This window comes from Brienomyrus brachyistius, unplaced genomic scaffold, assembly GCF_023856365.1.
Source record: "Brienomyrus brachyistius isolate T26 unplaced genomic scaffold, BBRACH_0.4 scaffold110, whole genome shotgun sequence".
NCBI classification, from domain to species: Eukaryota; Metazoa; Chordata; class Actinopteri; order Osteoglossiformes; family Mormyridae; genus Brienomyrus; species Brienomyrus brachyistius.
In genome coordinates, this window is record NW_026042385.1 from 341,780 (window position 1) to 361,974 (window position 20,195).

The 20,195-nt window shown below is 43.2% G+C and overlaps 1 protein-coding gene across 1 annotated transcript in view; it reads right to left on the reverse strand.

Moving 5' to 3' along the window:
- Nucleotides 1–289: 289 nt before the first annotated feature.
- Nucleotides 290–20,195, reverse strand: part of LOC125727679 (neuronal-specific septin-3-like) — a 33,661-nt gene continuing 13,755 nt past the window's right edge. Inside the window, exons 2-6 of the mRNA XM_049004557.1 lie at nt 3,890–3,974; nt 2,479–2,574; nt 2,275–2,371; nt 1,537–1,588; nt 290–1,185 (exon numbers count right to left, since the gene is read on the reverse strand). Of these exons, the coding sequence (XP_048860514.1) occupies nt 1,038–1,185; nt 1,537–1,588; nt 2,275–2,371; nt 2,479–2,574; nt 3,890–3,974 (478 nt within the window). The 3' untranslated portion in view covers nt 290–1,037. The remainder of the gene's footprint in view (nt 1,186–1,536; nt 1,589–2,274; nt 2,372–2,478; nt 2,575–3,889; nt 3,975–20,195) is intronic.

A 20,195-nucleotide genomic window follows, 5' to 3' on the forward strand; every position in this document is an offset into this window, starting at 1 on the left:
CGTTAACCCGGAACAGATATGGAAAAACTGAATTGTGGGATAATCAAACCGATACTGGAGCTGTCAATACACGCAATGCACCCAACAAAGATAAATTATGAGGAAATGTATCCTGTCTGCAGAATGCGGGGTATCTCTCATCTGGCCGAGTGCCGTGCGCGCGCACATGTGTCTAGACGCTTCATATCGATTCATGCTTCCTCTGGAAATGCATAAAGGTGGCTTATTATGTGATGTCCCTGATCATCAACAAACGCGTATTTAACAAACTGAGTTTTATATACAAGTCTTAGTGAGCCTATTTGTTTATTTACCCCGTAAAACTGCAGTCAACACTGACCAAGAAGTGGCGATAAAAATAGTAAAGCAAATAAGACAGATGCTGACTTGTTTAGCGCTGTATAAAAGTCTTATTGTAGCAGTCCCGGTGCTGAAGCATTATTGTTATCTTCTTGAGGAAAACTATAGACAGACCCAGCGTCTCCATGTGGTTAAAAATAAGTGGGTATAAAAATTAGAAACAAATAAACACAAACATTTTGCAACATACAACTTTAACTCTGAATAAATCGCGATTAAAATGCAAACTGAACAAAACATCAAATTTTTCATTGATAAAGACAGAATGAAAGCCAACGCAACGGTCGTAACGTTTTTGTGGGATTATGATCTTTGTGACGATGGACCCTTAGTTTATGAACTAATCCGGTAATCTATTAAAATAATCTCGCTGCACACATTTTAATGCGTTTTTTTTTTTAACTCGATTGTTTTCTCACTCAGTATACAATTCAAAGATAATGAGCTTTTGGTGAATTTCACCACACTTAATACCCAAAATATGTGTATTCTTATATATCGAAGGAGTAAAAATTTGAAAATAATGTCTACAAAAATAAAAATGAAATTAAACAAGATTCCATGAGGGGGGGGGGTGCAATGCGTTTGAACAGTTTCATCCTCTCAGATGTGTTAGGGGTGGCATTAAGCATCACGTTGGATCCCTCCACTCCTCTATTCCTCTCCTCTTCTCCTGCTCAGAGGTGGCTCTCCGTGTCACTCTTCGCCACGCTGCCGTTCACCGGGGACAGTTCTAGCCCTCGGGCATTGCTTTCGTTCAGCCTCCTGACTCTGTATTCTTCGTAGTGGTTCTGTGTGACATCTTTGAGATCCTGCAGGTGGGATCTGGAATGAGGGGGGGGGAAATGCTGATGTTTAACACGCAGACATATAATAAGGTTTCTCGGTGATTAGCACTGATGTCTCGCACCTCCGCAGTTGGGGCATTGAATCTGAGTGCGAGTGGTCTCCCTGTGCTATGTGGCACCCTGTCTATGCCCTGTGCTAACGGTCCAAGAAGCACAGTAAAAGTTTGGAAGATGGAAAAGCGTATAATGCCATATTGTGCAGGACAAACAACAGATGAAGTTACACAAATACAGCCAATGTATATTACGATGGGAGATGAGCAGCCTGATTTAGTCTGATTTAGTTGTTAAACACCAATCCAAACCCCCATCCCTACATCAGCCTTACCTGATGAGCAAATCTCTCAAGTTGGCAAACTCGCAATGCGCAGCATTCTCAACTGTAGAAGAAAAATGGTGATCAGGAGAAACATTTAAACATTAATTTCCTTAAGCATACACACACCTAAATATATAGCTATATATATGTATATAGCTTATGTGCTACACCTCTATGACAGAAAGGTTTTTGAACAGAAGCAACCCTTGAGCCACTAGGGGGCGATCATCATCTTTCTGCTCCAGAGATGGCCAGTCAAGACGTGCCAAATCCCAGCCTGTGCTATATTCTGAACCAAGAACTGAGGACTCCCAATCATACCGAAATTGTTTGCATGATACCATTTTAGCTCTATAATTTTCTCTTAAATGACTTGTGGGAGTAATAGCTGGTAGAAAATTATCTGTTTCTATATGAACATTTTAAACTGTGGTTGGAGTTTAGCATTACTCATACTAATTAGTGAAAATCTGTGCTGATAGCCAACGGCTATGTAGGGTTTAGGGTTTCACCTCTGGCGTGGGAGTGTTTTAAAAGCTTTTGAAATTTAATTATCTGCAAGGACCTCTGTTTCATTCATATATTAATGAATCTCTAGGTTATCTGGTAACCTGTGGACACTGTAGTTTGATTAGCTTTGCTGATTGGTCCTCACAGTGCTTGTGGGGGTTTCCTTCAGTTCGTTGCCGTAGGGACAGATGGTCTGCGTGGGCGGCACCAGGCCGAGGGTCGCTTGGAAACACCCACCTTCTATAATCCCCCACTTGGTCTTCCTTCCTAGGACCTTGTTTCCGTTGACCTGGTGCTCTTTGTCCGTGCCTACCACTGCAAACGGGATGTTGTCCTGGGGGCCGGAGGTCAGCAGGTCAGGGTCAGTAGCCGTGTTTACCGCTGCAAATCGCACATTAGGGCGGAGCCCCTAAGGCTTGGGCCCCCCGAAGCACGGCTTACCCTGATTTTGTCGTTGCGCAGTGCTTCGTCCTCGTCCTCATCGTACTCCCGCTGGGGGTACACCCTGATCCCGTGATCCTGCAGGTTCTGTCTTATCTGCGGTGGCGGAAATGAGTTTAGTTTTCCCCGCAAACACACTGCTTCACGTTGAACTGCAGGACTTTTTAATTCATGTCCATTCCCCCCCCCGTTGCACGCATTCCTGTAGGATTAGAGGGACGTGAGCAGAAAAGGGGCAGCTGCCCCCCGGACCACGTTCCGCTCATTCATGCTGTAATGGGATCGTGTGCAGAACGGCGTGACTGTGCCCTGTACAGTCTCAGTGTCACATTTCCGCATCGTGGCGCCAAAATAGAGTAAACCCAGGGCTGATCTGAGATCAGTCGGACACCCCCTCCTCCCCACCGCACCAGAGCCAATGCTGTGAACAGCTCCACGCTGGAAGAAGAACCTGTAAGCATTCGGAGGGGCTTTTTACAACGTGCACTACCCAGAATACCCCTGGAGAGATGGCCATCGGGGTAAGCCGAGATGTCAGATGCCTCTCTGACAGTGAGCACAGGTGTCCAGTTTATCGCCCTGTCTACGGCACACAGCCGACTCTTGTACCGGCATAATTGCCCACTTGTGGTATTTAGTGCTGTGAGCGGTGGGGGGGGTCGTAGGGTTAAGAGAGCCGCCAGGGCTCAAACCTCCATTGCCCTCCCCCCCCCCCCCCAAGCCTCTGGCCCAGAGGTGTTTACATTCCCGATTGCTTCACCTGGGCTGTGTGTGATTTTTGTACAGGGGCAGCACTGTTGCCTCACACCTCTGGGACCCGGGTTCAGTTTTCTGCCAGGGTTCCATGTGTGTGGAGTTCCCTTTTCCTGCGGGTACTCTGGTCCCCCTCTCACAATCCGAATACATGCTGAGGCTAATTGGAGTTACTAAATTGCCCATAGGTGTGCCTGTGTGACTGACTGGTGCGTGTGGCCTGCGATGAGTTAGCGTCCCATTCTGAGTGGTTCCCTGCCTCGCGCCCGTAGCCTCTGGGATAGGCTCCAGGCCCCCCGTAACCACAAATGGTACAGAATGATCAGGAAAGTCCTTTAATTTACTTTATACTGAACATCCCTGCATGTTATTGGGTGCAGCAGGTGGCCCTTTAGGTAGAGAGACAGCCCAGGCCTGGAAATTGCCCTTTTACAGACGATTAACTAAAATATCTATCTGTATACCATCCAGATGATTGGCTGTATTTGCTTTGTGTGGCTGAGAGCTGGTTATAACTTAACCACAGGTGCGTACACATAATCACACGTAGCTATATCACCTGCATAAAGGTCCGCCTGTCTGTCCGTCCGCCGATGGCTGTAGGATTGAGGGCCTTTTTTTAAATTTTTTTTCTTCTTCATTCGGTCATATGACTCACCCTGGCCTTGAAGTCCAGCCTCTCTTCCAAGGTGAGCGTGTCGGCCTTGGCGATGACTGGTACGATGCTCACGACCTTCCCCAGCCTCGACACACATCAGGCTGATCTGATTGGCTGTTCACATGGGAACTTAAGTAACAGTGAAAAAGCATTTTAATGTGCACTTACATGACGTTTATTAATTTACTCCTTAACATCCAGTTAAAATGAGAACAATTAGATAAACAGGAGCAGATACTGAGCATATAAAGTTCTTTGTACAGAGTGCTGAGATACTGTGGGAGAGCATTTGCTAATCATCTCTCTCAGACAAGCTCAGCACAGTATGAGTCTGTTATCTATCTGATATTAGACAGTCTCTCATACAGTAATAATAATTGATACTTTATTGGTCCCTGTGGAGAAATTGTCTTAACTTCTCTCTCAACTTGCTCTCTTTTTTTTAGAGTAAACAGAGTAAGTTGTCTGCGAAGGGCAGCCACCCATAGTGATGCCCAGTGAGCTGGGGGTTAAGGGCCTCGCTCAAGGACGCAGAGATGTGCTGTGGCTGGGTTTGAACCAGCGACCATCTTATTACAAGCACACAGGCATTAGATATTCTAATCACACTTAAAAGGCAGATTAAATGTTCTTTCCACCATGCAAACAGAATGTAAATTGTAGCTTTACTGCTTAGATTTACATTCACACATTTGCATTTAAAACAAGCATTTTAAGTGATGTACATGAGAGTAAATGGTGAATCAGTTTATTTGCCACTCTACACATTACATTGGCGCCCATTATAAGTAACTGTACAGTGACATTGCAGTTCCTCAGTTGCTTTGATGCATTTCTGGAATCACCCTTAACATCTGCAAAACTGTAAGTGCATTTCCCAAAACAATTCGTGCAAACAGCACCACACAGATGGACTGTCTACAAAAAAAGTCATAGAGGCCACCAGCAGCCCGAATACCACACCGTAAGGCCGTATGTTAGGATGCTCTCTATGGCAGAGCGGTAGGAGGCCACCAGCAGCCCGCATACCAGACCGTAAGGCAGCATGTTAGGATGCTCTCTATGGCAGAGCAGTTGAAGGTCCCGATCAAGAAATCCGACAAGTTTCCCCAATAAGCCAGTAACCCCGCTTCATAGAACAGGCCACAGGACTGGTTTTGGTGAGATAGTCCGAGTAGTAGGTAGAAATCAGGATGGAGACTGAGTGTGGGTCTAACAGGTGAGCAGATGTAGGACAGAATGTAGAGCCCTCTGGTGGAGTGCCTGTGCATGACTGAATGTATGGTTTGGGTCTGATGGTCTGAATAGTTGGTAGAAATAGGCACCTTCCTACCTGATGTGGTAGGTCTAGATAAGGGGTCACCAACATGGTGCCCCAAGGATGCCCCCAATGACCACATGAGTTGCCCGTGGACCTGTTCTATAAAATAGCACAACTCACCAGCGAACATCATCTAAAATTTTATTTTGTCCTGTTTCTAATCTATCACATTTGCATTTATATAGATTTGAAATTGAATATAAAAAAGCATTTAAAACATGTTTATCATGCATGAAGTTTAGACATGTTTAGGAGGGCGTTTAAAACTGATATCAAACTTCGTATGGCTCAGTACCCGTGAAGTAGCTCTCCGTTTTAAAAAGGTTGGTGACCCCTGGTCTAGATCTTGCAAGTTTGTTTGTACTGGCTGTGTGAACATACTGTAGCACTGTTAAGAATATGCAACACAGCCTGAGTTGGGGATCTGCTGTATGCATCAGTAATATAATGCTTTGTCCTTTTCTAGGCTGTTCATTAAGACATAAAGCCTGAAAGTTTTCTGAATGGCATTAATGAAATTGAGCACTGCCCCCACCTGCTGGCCAATTTATTAAAACATTGAAATCGCTGTCTGCACAGGCTGACGTGTCATTTAAGTCTGATAATTTTCTATGAGTCAAACGGCAAGAAAATGACAAGAAGTTAAAAACATGGAGTTAGATGAAGGAGAAAAGATTACAAATTTGAAGATTATGAAATCAGGACATGTCAGCTAAGTCAGCCAAGGTGGGTCTTAAACATATGGACGGAAGTATGAGCGCTAAACTTAAACGGGTTCACTTGTAACCGCTGCCACCAAATTTCGTTAAATTGCTGGGGAGGTCCAGATACATGAGACAGGAATAGAAGGATTATTCTTTATTAATATACAGACGAGGGTTACAACCCTCCCTAGGGCAATAGAAGGGGATACCTGCCACGGGACATTCTAAAACGCTTAATGTGAAAATGCGTAACGCAACTTAATGTATTAAAACAGTCACCACAAATCACCAAATTTCTCGCGAATGTATCTGGCCATAAAGACTTACCTGACAAGAAATCAAAACCGAAATGCTAGGAATATGGACTTTAAGCCTTTTCTTTATGGGCGTCAATGGAGGGGAAAACGCTTGACGTAAGATGAAGTCCATATTCCTAGCATTTCGGTTTTGATTTCTTCCCTGGCATGGGTGACGGGTACACCACGTTCCCAAAGCCACGTTAGCCTCGAGCGAACTGCCCGGAGAAACCGCTCACACCAGCGCTGCAACCCGATCTCCTCCCCTTTTAAACACACATTTCTATGGCGTTAAATTAGTGCCAAAAGTCGTGCGCATAAAAACAGAAAATCCATGCTCTCTACGCGCTCGCGATTGCACAGCACTCACTCACTCGCTCGCCGTTAAATTAGGGCCAAAAGTCGAACCACGCGCGTGCGTGTGCTCGAGTGCTGAAAACCCATCCCCTCTACGCGCTCGCGTCTGCACAGCACTCGCTCGCTCGAATTTCCCGCTTCGTCTTACCGTATATAAAAGAATGGGCCAATGTACGGTAAATTGCATTGTGAATAAAATTTCTTAATACAACATCACAAAGCCAATTTAATAAATTCAAATCCTGGGAAGAACGCTCCTCAGATATTAGTTCTCGGGTTAGTGTTAGCAGACTATAGGCGAAACCACCTTAAGTGCTATCTGTTAATGTTTATTAAATTAGCATTAAAATGGAGAGGTTTATAATATCTTTTGTCCTTGTAGCTGCTAAATACACTCATTATTAAAGCCATAAAGTTGTCTGCCTACTACATTGGAATCTCCACTGAGTAAGTGTTTTTGATGGATTTTATTTAACTTTATTATACTCTGGTCCTTAGATCTAATGTCATACTTCTTCACTTATATTGTTTGTGAAAAGGTTTACCACGGTCAAACAGAGCAGCCACTACATCATCATACATGAACAAGCACCTCACAAAACAAAAACATTTCATTTTCATAATTAAAACTTTTGAATGGTAGGCCTAGTGTGTGGATCAGAGACAAGATCTTGACACCTCATTAACTATAATTTGTTCTGTGAACAGCTCAGATACCACCTTCTCGAAAGTCTTCTGCATAAAATAGAAATAGGATTCAGCGCGACTCCACTAAATTTGGATTACCTGGAGTTCCTTTGTCATCAGGAGCTGTATCTTCTGCAGGCCCTGTCTAATCACATTGAAGTACCTCCTGCTATCACCCTGGCTTTGCAAGAGCTCTTTGACCTTGTGAGGGCACATCTGGAACGTCCAGCCCCATGTGTCACACAGGAAGTCGCTGCCACCAATAGACGACCCAAGATTTTGATTGAAGAACAATGTTTGAAAGAAATGCTCCATACTCAACTTCCTGTGCCTTGCATAGCCACACTGATGGGTGTTTCAAGAAGAACAATCTTAAGAAGAATAAAAGAGTATGAGCTCTGTGTTAGGGAACTTGACAATTTGGTTTCTTCTGTCAAGAATGATCTACCAAATGCAGGCTACAGGATAGTCAATGCAGGCTGCAGTCAATGGGCTACAGGGTTCGGTGGAGAAGAGTTGCAGCCTCCATGCATAGGGTTGATTCCATGCGCATCATATAAAGGTTGTCAAGTCTTGGCTGTGTTGTACGCAGAATGTACCAGGGCCTTTGTCTCTAGTACACGTGGACACAAACCACAAGTTGATCCGGTTTGTATTACCAGCAAATTTATTTGGAGTAAACCCTGGGTGGATTGGTGTGAGGTGGTGGTGGGGCTTTGGAGAAGATTTCCTGCCGATCAACACTAGCAACTTATATCTATCTGTCATGGAGGTCTCGGGACTCACAGATATTCAGAGACATGTGGATAGTTTACCAGTGGTTTTCAGCAGGAAATAGTTATTACTACAAATTGTCACCCCCCCCCCCCGCCCCCCACAGAAACTGGATCTGGCTATAGTGGGAAAATCTTTTTTTTTTTTTATTTGTGAGAACTTGAAAGCAAAACAAAACTTGGAAAAAATATATGCTCATTCACCAATTTTCTAATCTGGGGTCTAAAGTGGTCAGGCTTGCAAGTGTATTTGGTTATTTGTCTATCCTAGCCTGTTGCAGTGTATATTTCCTGTATATTTTGCATGTAAAAAATGTTGTTTGTTATGTCAGTGCTTAATATTATCATGTAGTCTTCATGAACTTTCTTCATCTTGGCCAGGGACTGCATTTGAAAAGTAGCCACTTGACTAAAATTGGCACATTTTCAGAAATGCCAGCAACAATACTGATAATGAACACCCCTCTAACTGACTCTCAGTTGGTTTAGAAAAAAGACTTTTAAGAGAAAAGAAAGCCTTCCTTTGGTTTTGCATTTTCTCTTTTTTGTTGGCTGTGCACAATATATTAGAAGAATACCTTACAATTATATTAGTTAAGAAATAACAGATTGCGTATATACAATATTAAGGTGATGACAACAACCCTCACTGTCTCTAGGTGCTGCTTCAGACAGGGCATTCTGCAGCAGGGACACCACCCGTCGTGCAGCATCCAGCAAATCTCCCTATCACAACAGCCCACATAACAGAATAACATTAGTGTATGATTCAGTAGGGCTAGTCCAGGTCTGGAAAGTAGTTGGGCCAGATTTTTAAACCAAGAAATTTAGCTGGGCCAGACATTTTCAGCGGCCCAGTAAGCAACAGGTAATGGCATTTTAAACAAACACAAATCAAGGTACATTATTTTAAAAAACTACAACTGAACAGAATCTGAGAGCAATATTTTTTTTCACTTCTGAAATGAGAAAAATATTTTGGTCGTATCTGACCTAGACGCATCCCAAAGAAAAAAAATGCCTATTAGATGGTAAACAGACATAAAGAAAAGGGAAAAATCGTCTATAATCATCATCCGCTTATACTGTGGTGATCCATTTCACCCACACAGGCATGATCACCATTAGCGGTTTCCACATTATTGTCGAGGTGACTATTCACTTTACCTCTGCTTTCTCCGACATCTTCCTGATTCTGCCGCCAACAAGGGGCTCATAGGGTGGAGACTGAGGGTGTTAAACAGACCAATCTTTTGTCACTGAATGCAACAAATAATGTATTTATCTGTCAAAAGTCCAGCACCAGGAAAAGCAACAGAGTGACAGTAGAAACTGTAATAATAATGGAAGTGCGCCGCCCTACAGGGAAGGAGGAGTGATGGGAGTCCCGGTGGTGGCTAAGCGCGCGTGGGGAGAGGCGTCGTACTGTGAGGCTTCATGAACTTCCGATGGGGCAGTGCTGTCATACAGCGGGGAGCCTGAGAGGGGCACTGTGGCCGGGTGCGAGAGCCCTGGGTAATGAGTTGTAGAGCTGCGCAGTGTCACGATCGGGTACAAGCAGGCAGGCGATCGTGCGGGCAAGGCGTGCAAGGAGCAAGCGGACAGGCAAAAACGGGAGTTTAATTAGGAAGCGCGGACGGGGAAACATCTCACGCATACAAACATCAATGACAGACACTGGACTCAGGTAAGACACGGACTGAAATACACAGGACTGAGCAAATTAACTAGATACAGCTGGGTACAAATCGGGAGAAAACACGTGGGTAATCAGGGGGCGTGGCACACAGGAGGAGCGGACGAGCCGGGCATGACACGCAGGAACTGAGAGCCCAAGCTGTTGGACATTCCACTGGACTAGGAGACTGGGGTGAGTGAGGAGGAGCTCATTGACCACAAACTGGGATACTGGCTGTGTGTGAGCAATGGGGTGGAGATTAAGGAAAGACGTTAAATCAGCATGCAGTGTTGCCTGGAAACAACAACAAATATACTAGTGTCACTGTACTAAAACAATATCAAAATAATGCCTATTTTTTATTCATTTTACTTGTAGAGTGCAAAGTACAAAGGAAAACAAAGAGTAACTATGGCGAAATAAATCAAAGCATGTCCCAGAATGATGGGCCTGAATGGATCAGGACAGAAGAAGGCGAAAGTCCTGTTAACGAGGTGAGACGATGCAGACACAGGCCAGGATGTGGGTATAGGCGAGAACAAGAGGGAAGACGGGGGCCCGAGACTCAGCATGGGGACAGGTGGGGGAGGGGAGGCACGGGCTCACCTGGAGCTGCTCCCGGAGGTGCCGCTATGACTCATGGGTAACATGCCGGAATGGGACGGCACCTGTAGGCTGGACCAGTTGTCATGGGAGGGCAACATGGACAGACAGGTAGACGAGCTGTCTGAATAAGCAGCTGCAAGTATAAAACAATAAATGAAGCAGGTATGTGGTGGGCAGTGTTACAGCGTCCTTAATATGGTCAATACAGAAAAGGCATGTTATCATGTTATGTATATACTGCCTCCAGTTACTTAATGCCTAACTTTAATACATTGATTGATTTGTTCACTGCTGCAGCCTGTGTCAACTTTCCTTTCAGACAGATGTAAAGTCCATTCTGTTTTTGTTCTGTGTAGTTTTTTTTGAACAGCATATGGCTGAATTCTGTTAAACCTCAGACTGAAGAAAATTGTGTTAATTGAAAAGCAAATATCAAAAACTCAGTCTGCAGGAATGTTTTTCTAAATATTTCTGTGGACTTTTGGAAATTTCACGAAATTCCATTGCTCCATTACATAAACACTGAGTGAGATTTCATTCCCATTACTGCAACGTATGAAGAGGATTATGACTTATTACTTTAGGTTATCGGACTGAGTGAGTTTTGGAAATTTGCTCTTCGATAACTGAAGCAGTGCTGTGAATGCAGAGGTTATATGCGTCGCATATCAACAGAACTGTATGTTTATGTCTTGTCTTAATTATTTTGATTAAATGTCTAACTATTCCCAATATGTGTGAACATACTTGGCCAAATAAAGCTGATTCTGATTCAGTCAGAGGGTAATCGTCGGTGTGCTGTACTATCGTGGTGACCCACACAGAGAGCTTAGGACCATGATTTCAGTGTGTGCTTGTGTGAGGGGACAGGCAGGGCGGCGGCTCACTGGGTGATGCACTCCTGTGGGTATAGGGGCTGGGATAGGGGGCGGAGCAGTTACTCCTCAAGGAGGAGTAACAGTCACAGCCGTGGGGGGAGGAGAGGGAGAGGGTGCTCCCAAACTGGGGGTGTGGTTTGATGAAGAGCAGAGAGACCCTGAGCCTGGGATGAACCAGCTGCCTACTGAAACGAAAGCGGATAAAGACAGAAACTAGAACCTCAAACTAAACAACACAAACAACAATATCAAGTTATATTCAATCATTAAACCGTTATATATTTAATCTAAACAATAGTAATAAATATCGTTCCGATTCAAAATATCATTTACGGGTGAATCTTATGACTTGCATTGGGAAACAGGAAACGGGCCAAGCTGCAGGGCCAGTTCAAAGGCATAGTGCGAGGCGCCCAGAAAGGGGGCGAGGTCTGGGCGGAGTCAGCTAAAGAAGAAAAAGGCCTGACCTTTTTCTGGATGCTGTGGACTGTGTTTGTGTGTGAGCTGCAGCTGCATGTTCCTTACATTTTTTTTATTAACACCAGCACCGTGAGGTTTGGCCTGGACTGGGTCCTGTCCTGCATGGTTGAAGACATGTTGACTGATGGTCAGCCCGTGTTCTGTTGGATCCCACAGAAAGGAAATGGGAATCCCGTTTGGATCGGATGCTGACAGTTGAAAAAAAACTCATGTCTGTGTGTTATGAAAGAATATCAATAAATGTTTCCGAAAGGGGATGACTCATTTGGTAATTATTTACGGCTTATGTTATGGCTGAGAAATTTACAGTCTTTACTAAAGTCTGACTTCTTTCGAGTCACCTTTAATATAGATTGGACACTCTCTATGCTATGTACAATACTTATATAGATGGTACATGTTTACTTGCTTGCACAGATGGTTGATTAGGTAATTAGTGTAAGTGTGTGTGTGTGTGTGTGTGTGTCCAATCGCATGTATGTCCAAGGTCCATAGTAAGTAATATACACTGATCAAGAGATGCCTGAAAGTGGATGAAAGAGGACATTAGTGGGTGTATCACTTAGTGTAACGGGTGCAGGAAAATGAGCAGGACTGCAAGCCATATAATGACCCACTGTCCTTATCTAGCTCTTAATACAGTATGCATACAGTGATGTATCTACAATGGACAGCTACTATAAGCAGATAGCACAGTACAGGTGCTTAATCTGTATGCTATTTCCATCCATCCATTGTCCAAACCGCTTATCCTACTGGGTCACAGGGGGTCCGGAGTCTATCCCGGAATCAATGGGCACGAGGCAGGGAAGAACCCAGGATGGGGGGCCAGCCCATCACAGCTCACACTCACACACCATTCACTCACACATGCACACCTACGGTAAATTTAGCTACTCCAATTAGCCTCAGCATGTTTTTGGACTGTGGGGGGAAACCGGAGGAAACTAGCAGCTTTGTGTGGTAATTGTTTGTATTAAAAATACATTGGATCAAGTCAAATTATTTTTATGAAGAATTAACATCTAAAAGCTGCTAGTAGACCGTGGGAAAATAATTTTTCTATTTTCTTGCTGCCATCTCGTGGCCAAAAGTAGGTATTGCAATTTCCATCATATGTAAGAGGGCCTGCCCATCAGAGTAATGTACATCCTGTGACATGTATTGACTATCAAGACAAACTGAAACACGGTGTATTAGGCTGTCAATGAGTACTGGACTAGGGTGAAAAACTGCCTGATAATCTACCTATTAACTAGAAGAGTACAAACTGGAGACGGATCCCCTAATACAGAGGGATTAACGTCTGTGCCACATCCAGAACCATTCAGTGTAGGAGTCTGGTGGTTCTACTGGATACTGACAAGTACCCAGCCCCTTTGTTCCCTCTGATAATCATCAGTCCTCCTCTGAATGCCTTCACCACTCTATTCCTGAATAGGTACACATTTAAATATGCTAGCAAGATCAAGGTATTGGGATAACTGTTAGGTTCGCTGTTCAGAGAGTTGCAGTGAAAACCATCATACACAGTGGCCCTTCTGGATAAGATTACCTCCCTCTGATCTAACAGGTCAAGATCAAAGCAAGGTGCATTGCAATGTCTGACACCCAGCACACTACAGCATATAAAATACAGGTATCCATCGCCTTCCGCATTTGGAACCAGGACCACTTGTTGCAAGTCAATTTGGGCGTATCTCAAGTTATACGAGAGAGGCAAGACATTAAGGACAGTATACACAGTACTGAAATAATAATGTACATATTAAACCACAGCACTTAATAAACAGATACTGCACTTACATTTCACAAAAAAAAAATAAAGCACAGATTGCACTAAGAAATCAAAAGATGCATGTGCTAGCAAACAGTGGGAGCTGAGGAAGAAGCAGTGGTGAAATACTTTATTGTACAGTACAGTAAGTTTCTTTTTATAGAATGAAATAGCATACAGGGGGCGGCATGGTGGTGCAGTGGTTAGCACTGTTGCCTCACACCTCTGGGACCCGGGTTCGAGTCTCTGCCTGGGTCACATGGGTGTGGAGTTTGCATGTTCTCCCCGTGTCGTCGTGGGGTTTCCTCCGGGTACTCCGGTTTCCCCCCACAGTCCAAAAACATGCTGAGGCTAATTGGAGTTGCTGAATTGCCCGTAGGTGTGCATGTGTGAGTGAATGGTGTGTGAGTGTGAGCTGTGATGGGCTGGCCCCCCATCCTGGGTTCTTCCCTGCCTCGTGCCCATTGATTCCGGGATAGACTCCGGACCCCCTGTGACCCAGTAGGATAAGCGGTTTGGACAATGGATGGATGGATGGATGCTGAGGCTAACTGGAGTTACTAAATTGCCCGTAGGTATGCATGTATGAGTGAATAGTGTGTGAGTGTGCCCTGTGATGGGCTGGCTCCCCATCCTGGGTTGTTCCCTGCCTCGTGCCCATTGCTTCCGGGATAGGCTCCAGACCCCCCACGACCCAGTAGGATAAGCGGTTTGGACAATGGATGGATGGATGGAAACAGCATACAGATCTTATAAGCACCTGTACTGTGCTATCTGCTCATAGTAGCTGTCCATTGTAGATACATCACTGTATGCATACTGTATTAAGAGCTAGACAAGGGTCATTATATGGCTTGCAGTCCTGCTCATTTTCCTGCACGCGTTACACTAAGTGATGCACCCACTAATGTCCTCTTTTATCCACTTTCGGGCATCTCTTGATCAGTGTATATTATTTACTATGGACCTTGGACATACATGCGATTGAACACACACACACACTTACACTAATTACCTAATCATCCATCTGTGCAAGCAGGTAAACATTTACCATCTATGTAAGTATTGCACATTGCATAGAGAGTGTCCAATCTATATTAAAGGTGACTCAAAAGAAGTCAGACTTCAGTAAAGACTGTAAATTGGCAGCCATAACATAAGCCGTAAATAATTACCAAATGAGTCATCCCCTTTCGGAAACATTTATTGATATTCTTTCATAACACACAGACATGAGTTTTTTTTCAACTGTCAGCATCCTTCTCGATTGTCAGAAGCTCTGCGCTAGAGGGAGGTTTACTGGTCTTATACTCTTCTGGCACCTTGTGTGATTCCTGACTTGGGACATCAGTTTGGCTCCTTCTGTATGTGGTTTACATTGTATTTGTTCTTTAAAGTTGCCCCTTCAGAATTAGACAGTGTAACCAGCTTGCCACATATTGCCTGGATGACATAAGGTCCGGTAAAATCCGGTTCCGTTCTTCCTCCTTTCCGTCCCCGCTTCCTCATGTTGAACAGAAGCGCCTCATCTCCAACATGATAAACTGTGTTTTGGTACCTCTTTTGTATTCGTTTACCACATGCCTGCTTCTGTTTTTCCTGTTACTAGGAGATGTTTTCAGCTGTTGTTGCTTATTGTCTCAACTACTTTATTTTTTTCATCAAAAAACGTGCCGTAGCTTTTCTCATCGGGAAGAATAATTGTGGAAAGCTGAAGTGGAAAAACATTCATAGCAAATTATTATTATTCACAGATCATTATAAAGAGTCATTTTCTAAAAGCATTAAGAACAATGTAATTTGCTGTTTCAAGATATGTTTTTAAATAACTACTTGTCAGTCATAAGAAACTCTTCAACACACATGATCCGATCTTGCCACAAATCATTTTTAATCTCACTTTTGTTGCCAGCAGTTCAGACATTAATGGCTGTGTGTTGAGTTATTTTGAGGGGACATCAAATTTACACCATTATACAAGCTGTACACTGATTACTTTACATTCTATCAGAGTTTCATATCTTTAACGTTGTCCCTTGAAAAGATATAATAAAATATTTACAAAATGTGTGGGGTGTACTCACTTTTGTGAGATACTGTATATTAAGGGATTGATTGTCAATAATATCAGTAATTCCTGATGTAATGTTAAAAGAATAGAGCCTGTCTCACACAGTTCTAAAACAACCTCAAAAACAGACTTACCATTTTATGTCATCATTCGTTTTCTCATCCAGGCCATTGGTTTGGGGATGATATGCAGCAGTGATCAACGGCAGAACAGGGGCTCTGAACGCAGTATGGATTAAAAAGGAATTAACCATCTCTCTCAATATAAAATTAGGATCATTTATTCTCTACAGAGGCCCCCATAGAATAGTGCATCCATCCCCTCACTCATGTTTAGACAGACGTAAGGCAACAGGCCAATGACATTCAGAACAGCAACAACATCAACAATTGTACAGCTAGTTTTAAAATTTAATAAAAAAGACAAACCAATTAGGTAATATTAATGAAATTATTAAAATGTGCAGATTAATAGTCAGAAATAATTTGCGATTTTAAGAGCGGAAAGGATACATTAAAACTCAATTACATTTATCCCTTAATAATAAAAAAAAGGTTTTTGAATTTTACATCATGATAAATGAGAACTATATGTGATTACTAATTACTGTTGACTAATTTCCTGTCTGGACGTTTCCCTCCTCATTGTTAAAAGTCATTATATGTCTGGGTGCCAGTCAGTGGAAGCACACAGACATGTTGGCCAGCTGTCATATTCATTCAGCACCAGCCCATCAAGTAGAGAATTCAGCACCACGGACAGTGACCTGTGTTACAATGACATCAGGTCATTGGCTCTAAATATTTTTCTAGAAATAACTAAATGGCTCTATTGTAGAAATTTCCAGCCAGAGTCTTGTGGTGCGTTCGTTTTTCTCTCGGAACTTGGAAATTCCAAATTGGGTGACATCACATCCAACAATCTCCCGTTCAAGCTAGCACAACTCGGAACAAACATGGCTGCCTCCATGAATACGCTGCTGTGTTGTTGCTTTATATTTTAGCAGTTATGGAGTAAGATTATTATTTCAGACAAATAAACAAGAAACAGGAACTAGTCAAACCACATTAAAAGCTTTATAAAGTATTTTAGTACATTCATAGCGATATTCTTTTTTCGAGAGGCAAACAAACTACAAACAAACCAAAAACACTAACAAGTCTGGTAAAAATCTGATATTGCATGTTAGGATACTGTTTACGGTCACAATATGGTATTCTCTAAATCGAACACGTGCAATTACATTAATAATTACTAATAATTATAAATAATAATAATAATAAATGGGCGGTATGGTCGTGCACTGGTTAGCACTGTTGCCTCACACCTCTGGGACCCAGGTTCAAATCTCCGCCTGGGTCACATGTGTGTGGAGTTTGCATGTTCTCCCCATGTCGTCGTGGGGTTTCCTCCGGGTACTCCGGTTCCCCCCCACAGTCCAAAAACATGCTGAGGCTAATTGGACTTGCTAAATTGCCCGTAGGAATGCATGTGAGAGTGCATGGTGTGTGTGAGTGTGCCCTGCGATGGGCTGGCCCCCCATCCTGGGTTGTTCCCAGCCTCGTGCCCATTGCTTCCGGGATAGGCTCCGGACCCCCCGTGACCCAGTAGGATAAGCAGTTTGGAAAATGGATGGATGGGATAATAATAAATTTAACAAAATAAACATTTTTAAGGATTTGTAAAATAGAATTAATGTTGAGTGTGTAAGCCGCCATGTTGAAATTACGTCACAGGGGCAACTCGGACAAGAAGATTCTGTCAGACATTAACGTCATAAAAGAGGCGTTTCTAATGGGAAGTGATGTTTTTCGTGACGTTTTTGTCCGAGTTGGAGTGAAATAATCAAACGCAGCATGTGTTCCTATTTGAAGAGAATATTCTATTTTTATTCTAAGGAACTACAGAAAATCAGCTCTGCATGTGATCTCCCCTTTACTGCTCGAGCAGGGCACACGCACATCAACAAGTGTCAAGGCAGCAAGTGCATGCAAACAACTTCTCAGGACGGTTACAGTATAGGACCTTCAGAAAGAGCCAGACTGCGGCGTCATTCAGAGATTCCATTGTCTAAGGCTTGCACTAAAACATTACAGCATATTTAAACAAAGTAGCATGGCACCTGTGTCAGAATCCCTCCCTGCCTTGTTCTGTTCTCTCTTTGTTGTCCCCATTTAGCCAGCACATGTCACTGGCCATCCTGACTCCTCTTTTGATTGTGGGTTTTAAGGATATCAGTGGGTCTGTGTTTTCATAATTGTCCCCCAGGCCACCATGCTGCTCAGCCCTTGATTCCAACTACAGTTGCAATCAGGTGGTTCTCAATCTACTAGGACTGTATAACAGGATTGGCCACCTGTTCTACCTTTACTCGTTCAGCCGCATTCATGAGTCTGGCCTATAGGTTATTCAAATTTTGTCCTGCCAAATTTACCGGACAGGAGGTGGACACTGCAAATGAATGTGTGAATACTCCAATACCTACATCTTTACAAGTTACCTGAAGTGGTTTGGTAAATGATTGTGAGGTTGGAAGTCCTTCTTGATGTCTGTTTGCAGCTCATCCACCAGCAACTGCACGAGTTGTCGCTCCCAGAGGGAATCCCACTCTCGGTCCGCTGGAGGGTCCATCTCACTGTAGCTGGAGTATGTTTCCATCAGTCACTTGGCGTGGGGCTCACAGAATTTACCAGGCTCCTGTTTAATCTGACGCACCTTAGTCCAGTCCATGCATCTGGGGAACTTCTCTGAAAATCTCTGGCAGATTCTTTGCAGCTATACTTGATATTGGGTACTTGCCGCAACTAAGTAATGGGTTGTTGAATCAAAGTCCCGTTCCATGTCAAAAATAACCCCATTTTAGGGTTTTGTTAAACAACTGGTCTAATTTGGATGCAGAGGTTCTGCACGGAAGGCCCAGTCTCTGAAGGGCTGTGGCATAGCGAGGCCTGTTCTGCCTGGAATCCGGCAGGTCACTGGCAACATCCCCCAACTCCTTCATCTATAAGGTCGGGAAACCAGAACGTTTACTCCCCCTTATGGATAAGGACATACCAACGTTGGGGCAACTCCTGCTGCCTGAGTCTTCAACCAAGTCCAAAACAAAAGTATACAATGTTAGGAAGGGTAATTCAATGGTATGAGACTGAAACTAGAAACTGTAAATCGGATGGAGTTAAATAGCAATACTGTGGAAGAGGCATGGGAATTTTTAAAAGCACATTGTTGCAAGTGCAAAAGAACTTCATACCCGTTTCCAGAAAAACTAAATCTAGGAAACTGCAACCAAGCTGGTGTCATGACCTGCTTGTACGATCCTCGTGTGTGCCACGCCCCCTCATTAACCATGTGTGCTGCCCCGATTGTAACCAGCTGTTTTCTGTCAGTTTGAGTAGTCCTGTGTATTTAGTCCACATTCAAGTCTGTTTCCCCAGTCCTGTCATTGAAATCTCTCGCTGTTGGTACCTGTTTTCATCAATAAACCCTCATTCCCGACTCTCCGTTTCCCGGATCCTTGATTCCTCGCTTCCTGCCTGTTCGTCCAGCACGCGATGTCACAGGTGGTTTACTACGAAAATTAAGAATAAAGTCAGGAGCAAAAGGGCTTTCTTCCACAAATGGAAATTAACTAATGATTTCAAAATAAAGCAGGAGTATCTAAGTCTACAGGTTTAGTTAATAACAGTTATAAGGATGACGTTAAAAGTTTCTTCCAATATTTTAACTCCGAAAGAGCTCTAAAAGCTGAAAATCACTCATTTGCAGGATAGTAAGGGCCTTATAATTGAAAATGAAATTGATATAAATGAGTTTAATGATTATTTTACAATGGCTGTTCACAGTAGAATAGCTTACCACCATTTAGTACAAATACAACGATGTCTATGACCAATATATGTATAACTGAGGCTGATGTGGTACAAAGCCTAGCTAAGCTCAAAATAAATAAATCGCAAGGCCCTGATGGCATCTTATCTATAGTTTTAAAAGAGATGAGGGGTATTATTAGCCAACCTTTAACTTTACTATTCCAGAAATCATTATCTGCTGGTGTGGTATCTTCTGATTGATGTTAGATCATGTCTCATGTCCAGAGAGGCTACAACAGGATCTGGATTTAATTAGCGACTGGGCTCATACGTGGCAGATGAAATTTAACATAGATAAATATAAGGTAATCCATGCAGGGAGCAGAAATATAGTAAATATAGTAAAGTACAGATATTTTATGGGTTCCACTGAAATAAAGGTAGCTGATTACGAGAAAGATCTCGGTGTGTATGTTGATACTTCCATGTCCCACTCTTGCCAGTGTGGGGAAGCATTAAAAAAAGGCAAAAGGATGTTGGATTAAACTCCACACACCTAGAGATGTAAGTCAAGAGAAGTGATGCTACGATTAAATAATTCCTTGGTAAGATCCCACCTAGAATACTGTGTGCAGGTTTGGTCACCATACCTTCAGAAGGACATTGCTGCCTTGGAAAAGGTGCAACGTAGGATGACTAGAATGATTCCTGCACTTAGAGGAATGTCTTATGAGGAGAGGTTCGCTGAGCTGAATCTGTTTAGCCTCAAGCAAAGGAGACTATGGGGGGACATGATCCAGGTATATAAGATTCTAACAGGTCGGGATGCTGTTCAGCCAAATGGACCATTTCAATATTAATTTAAAATA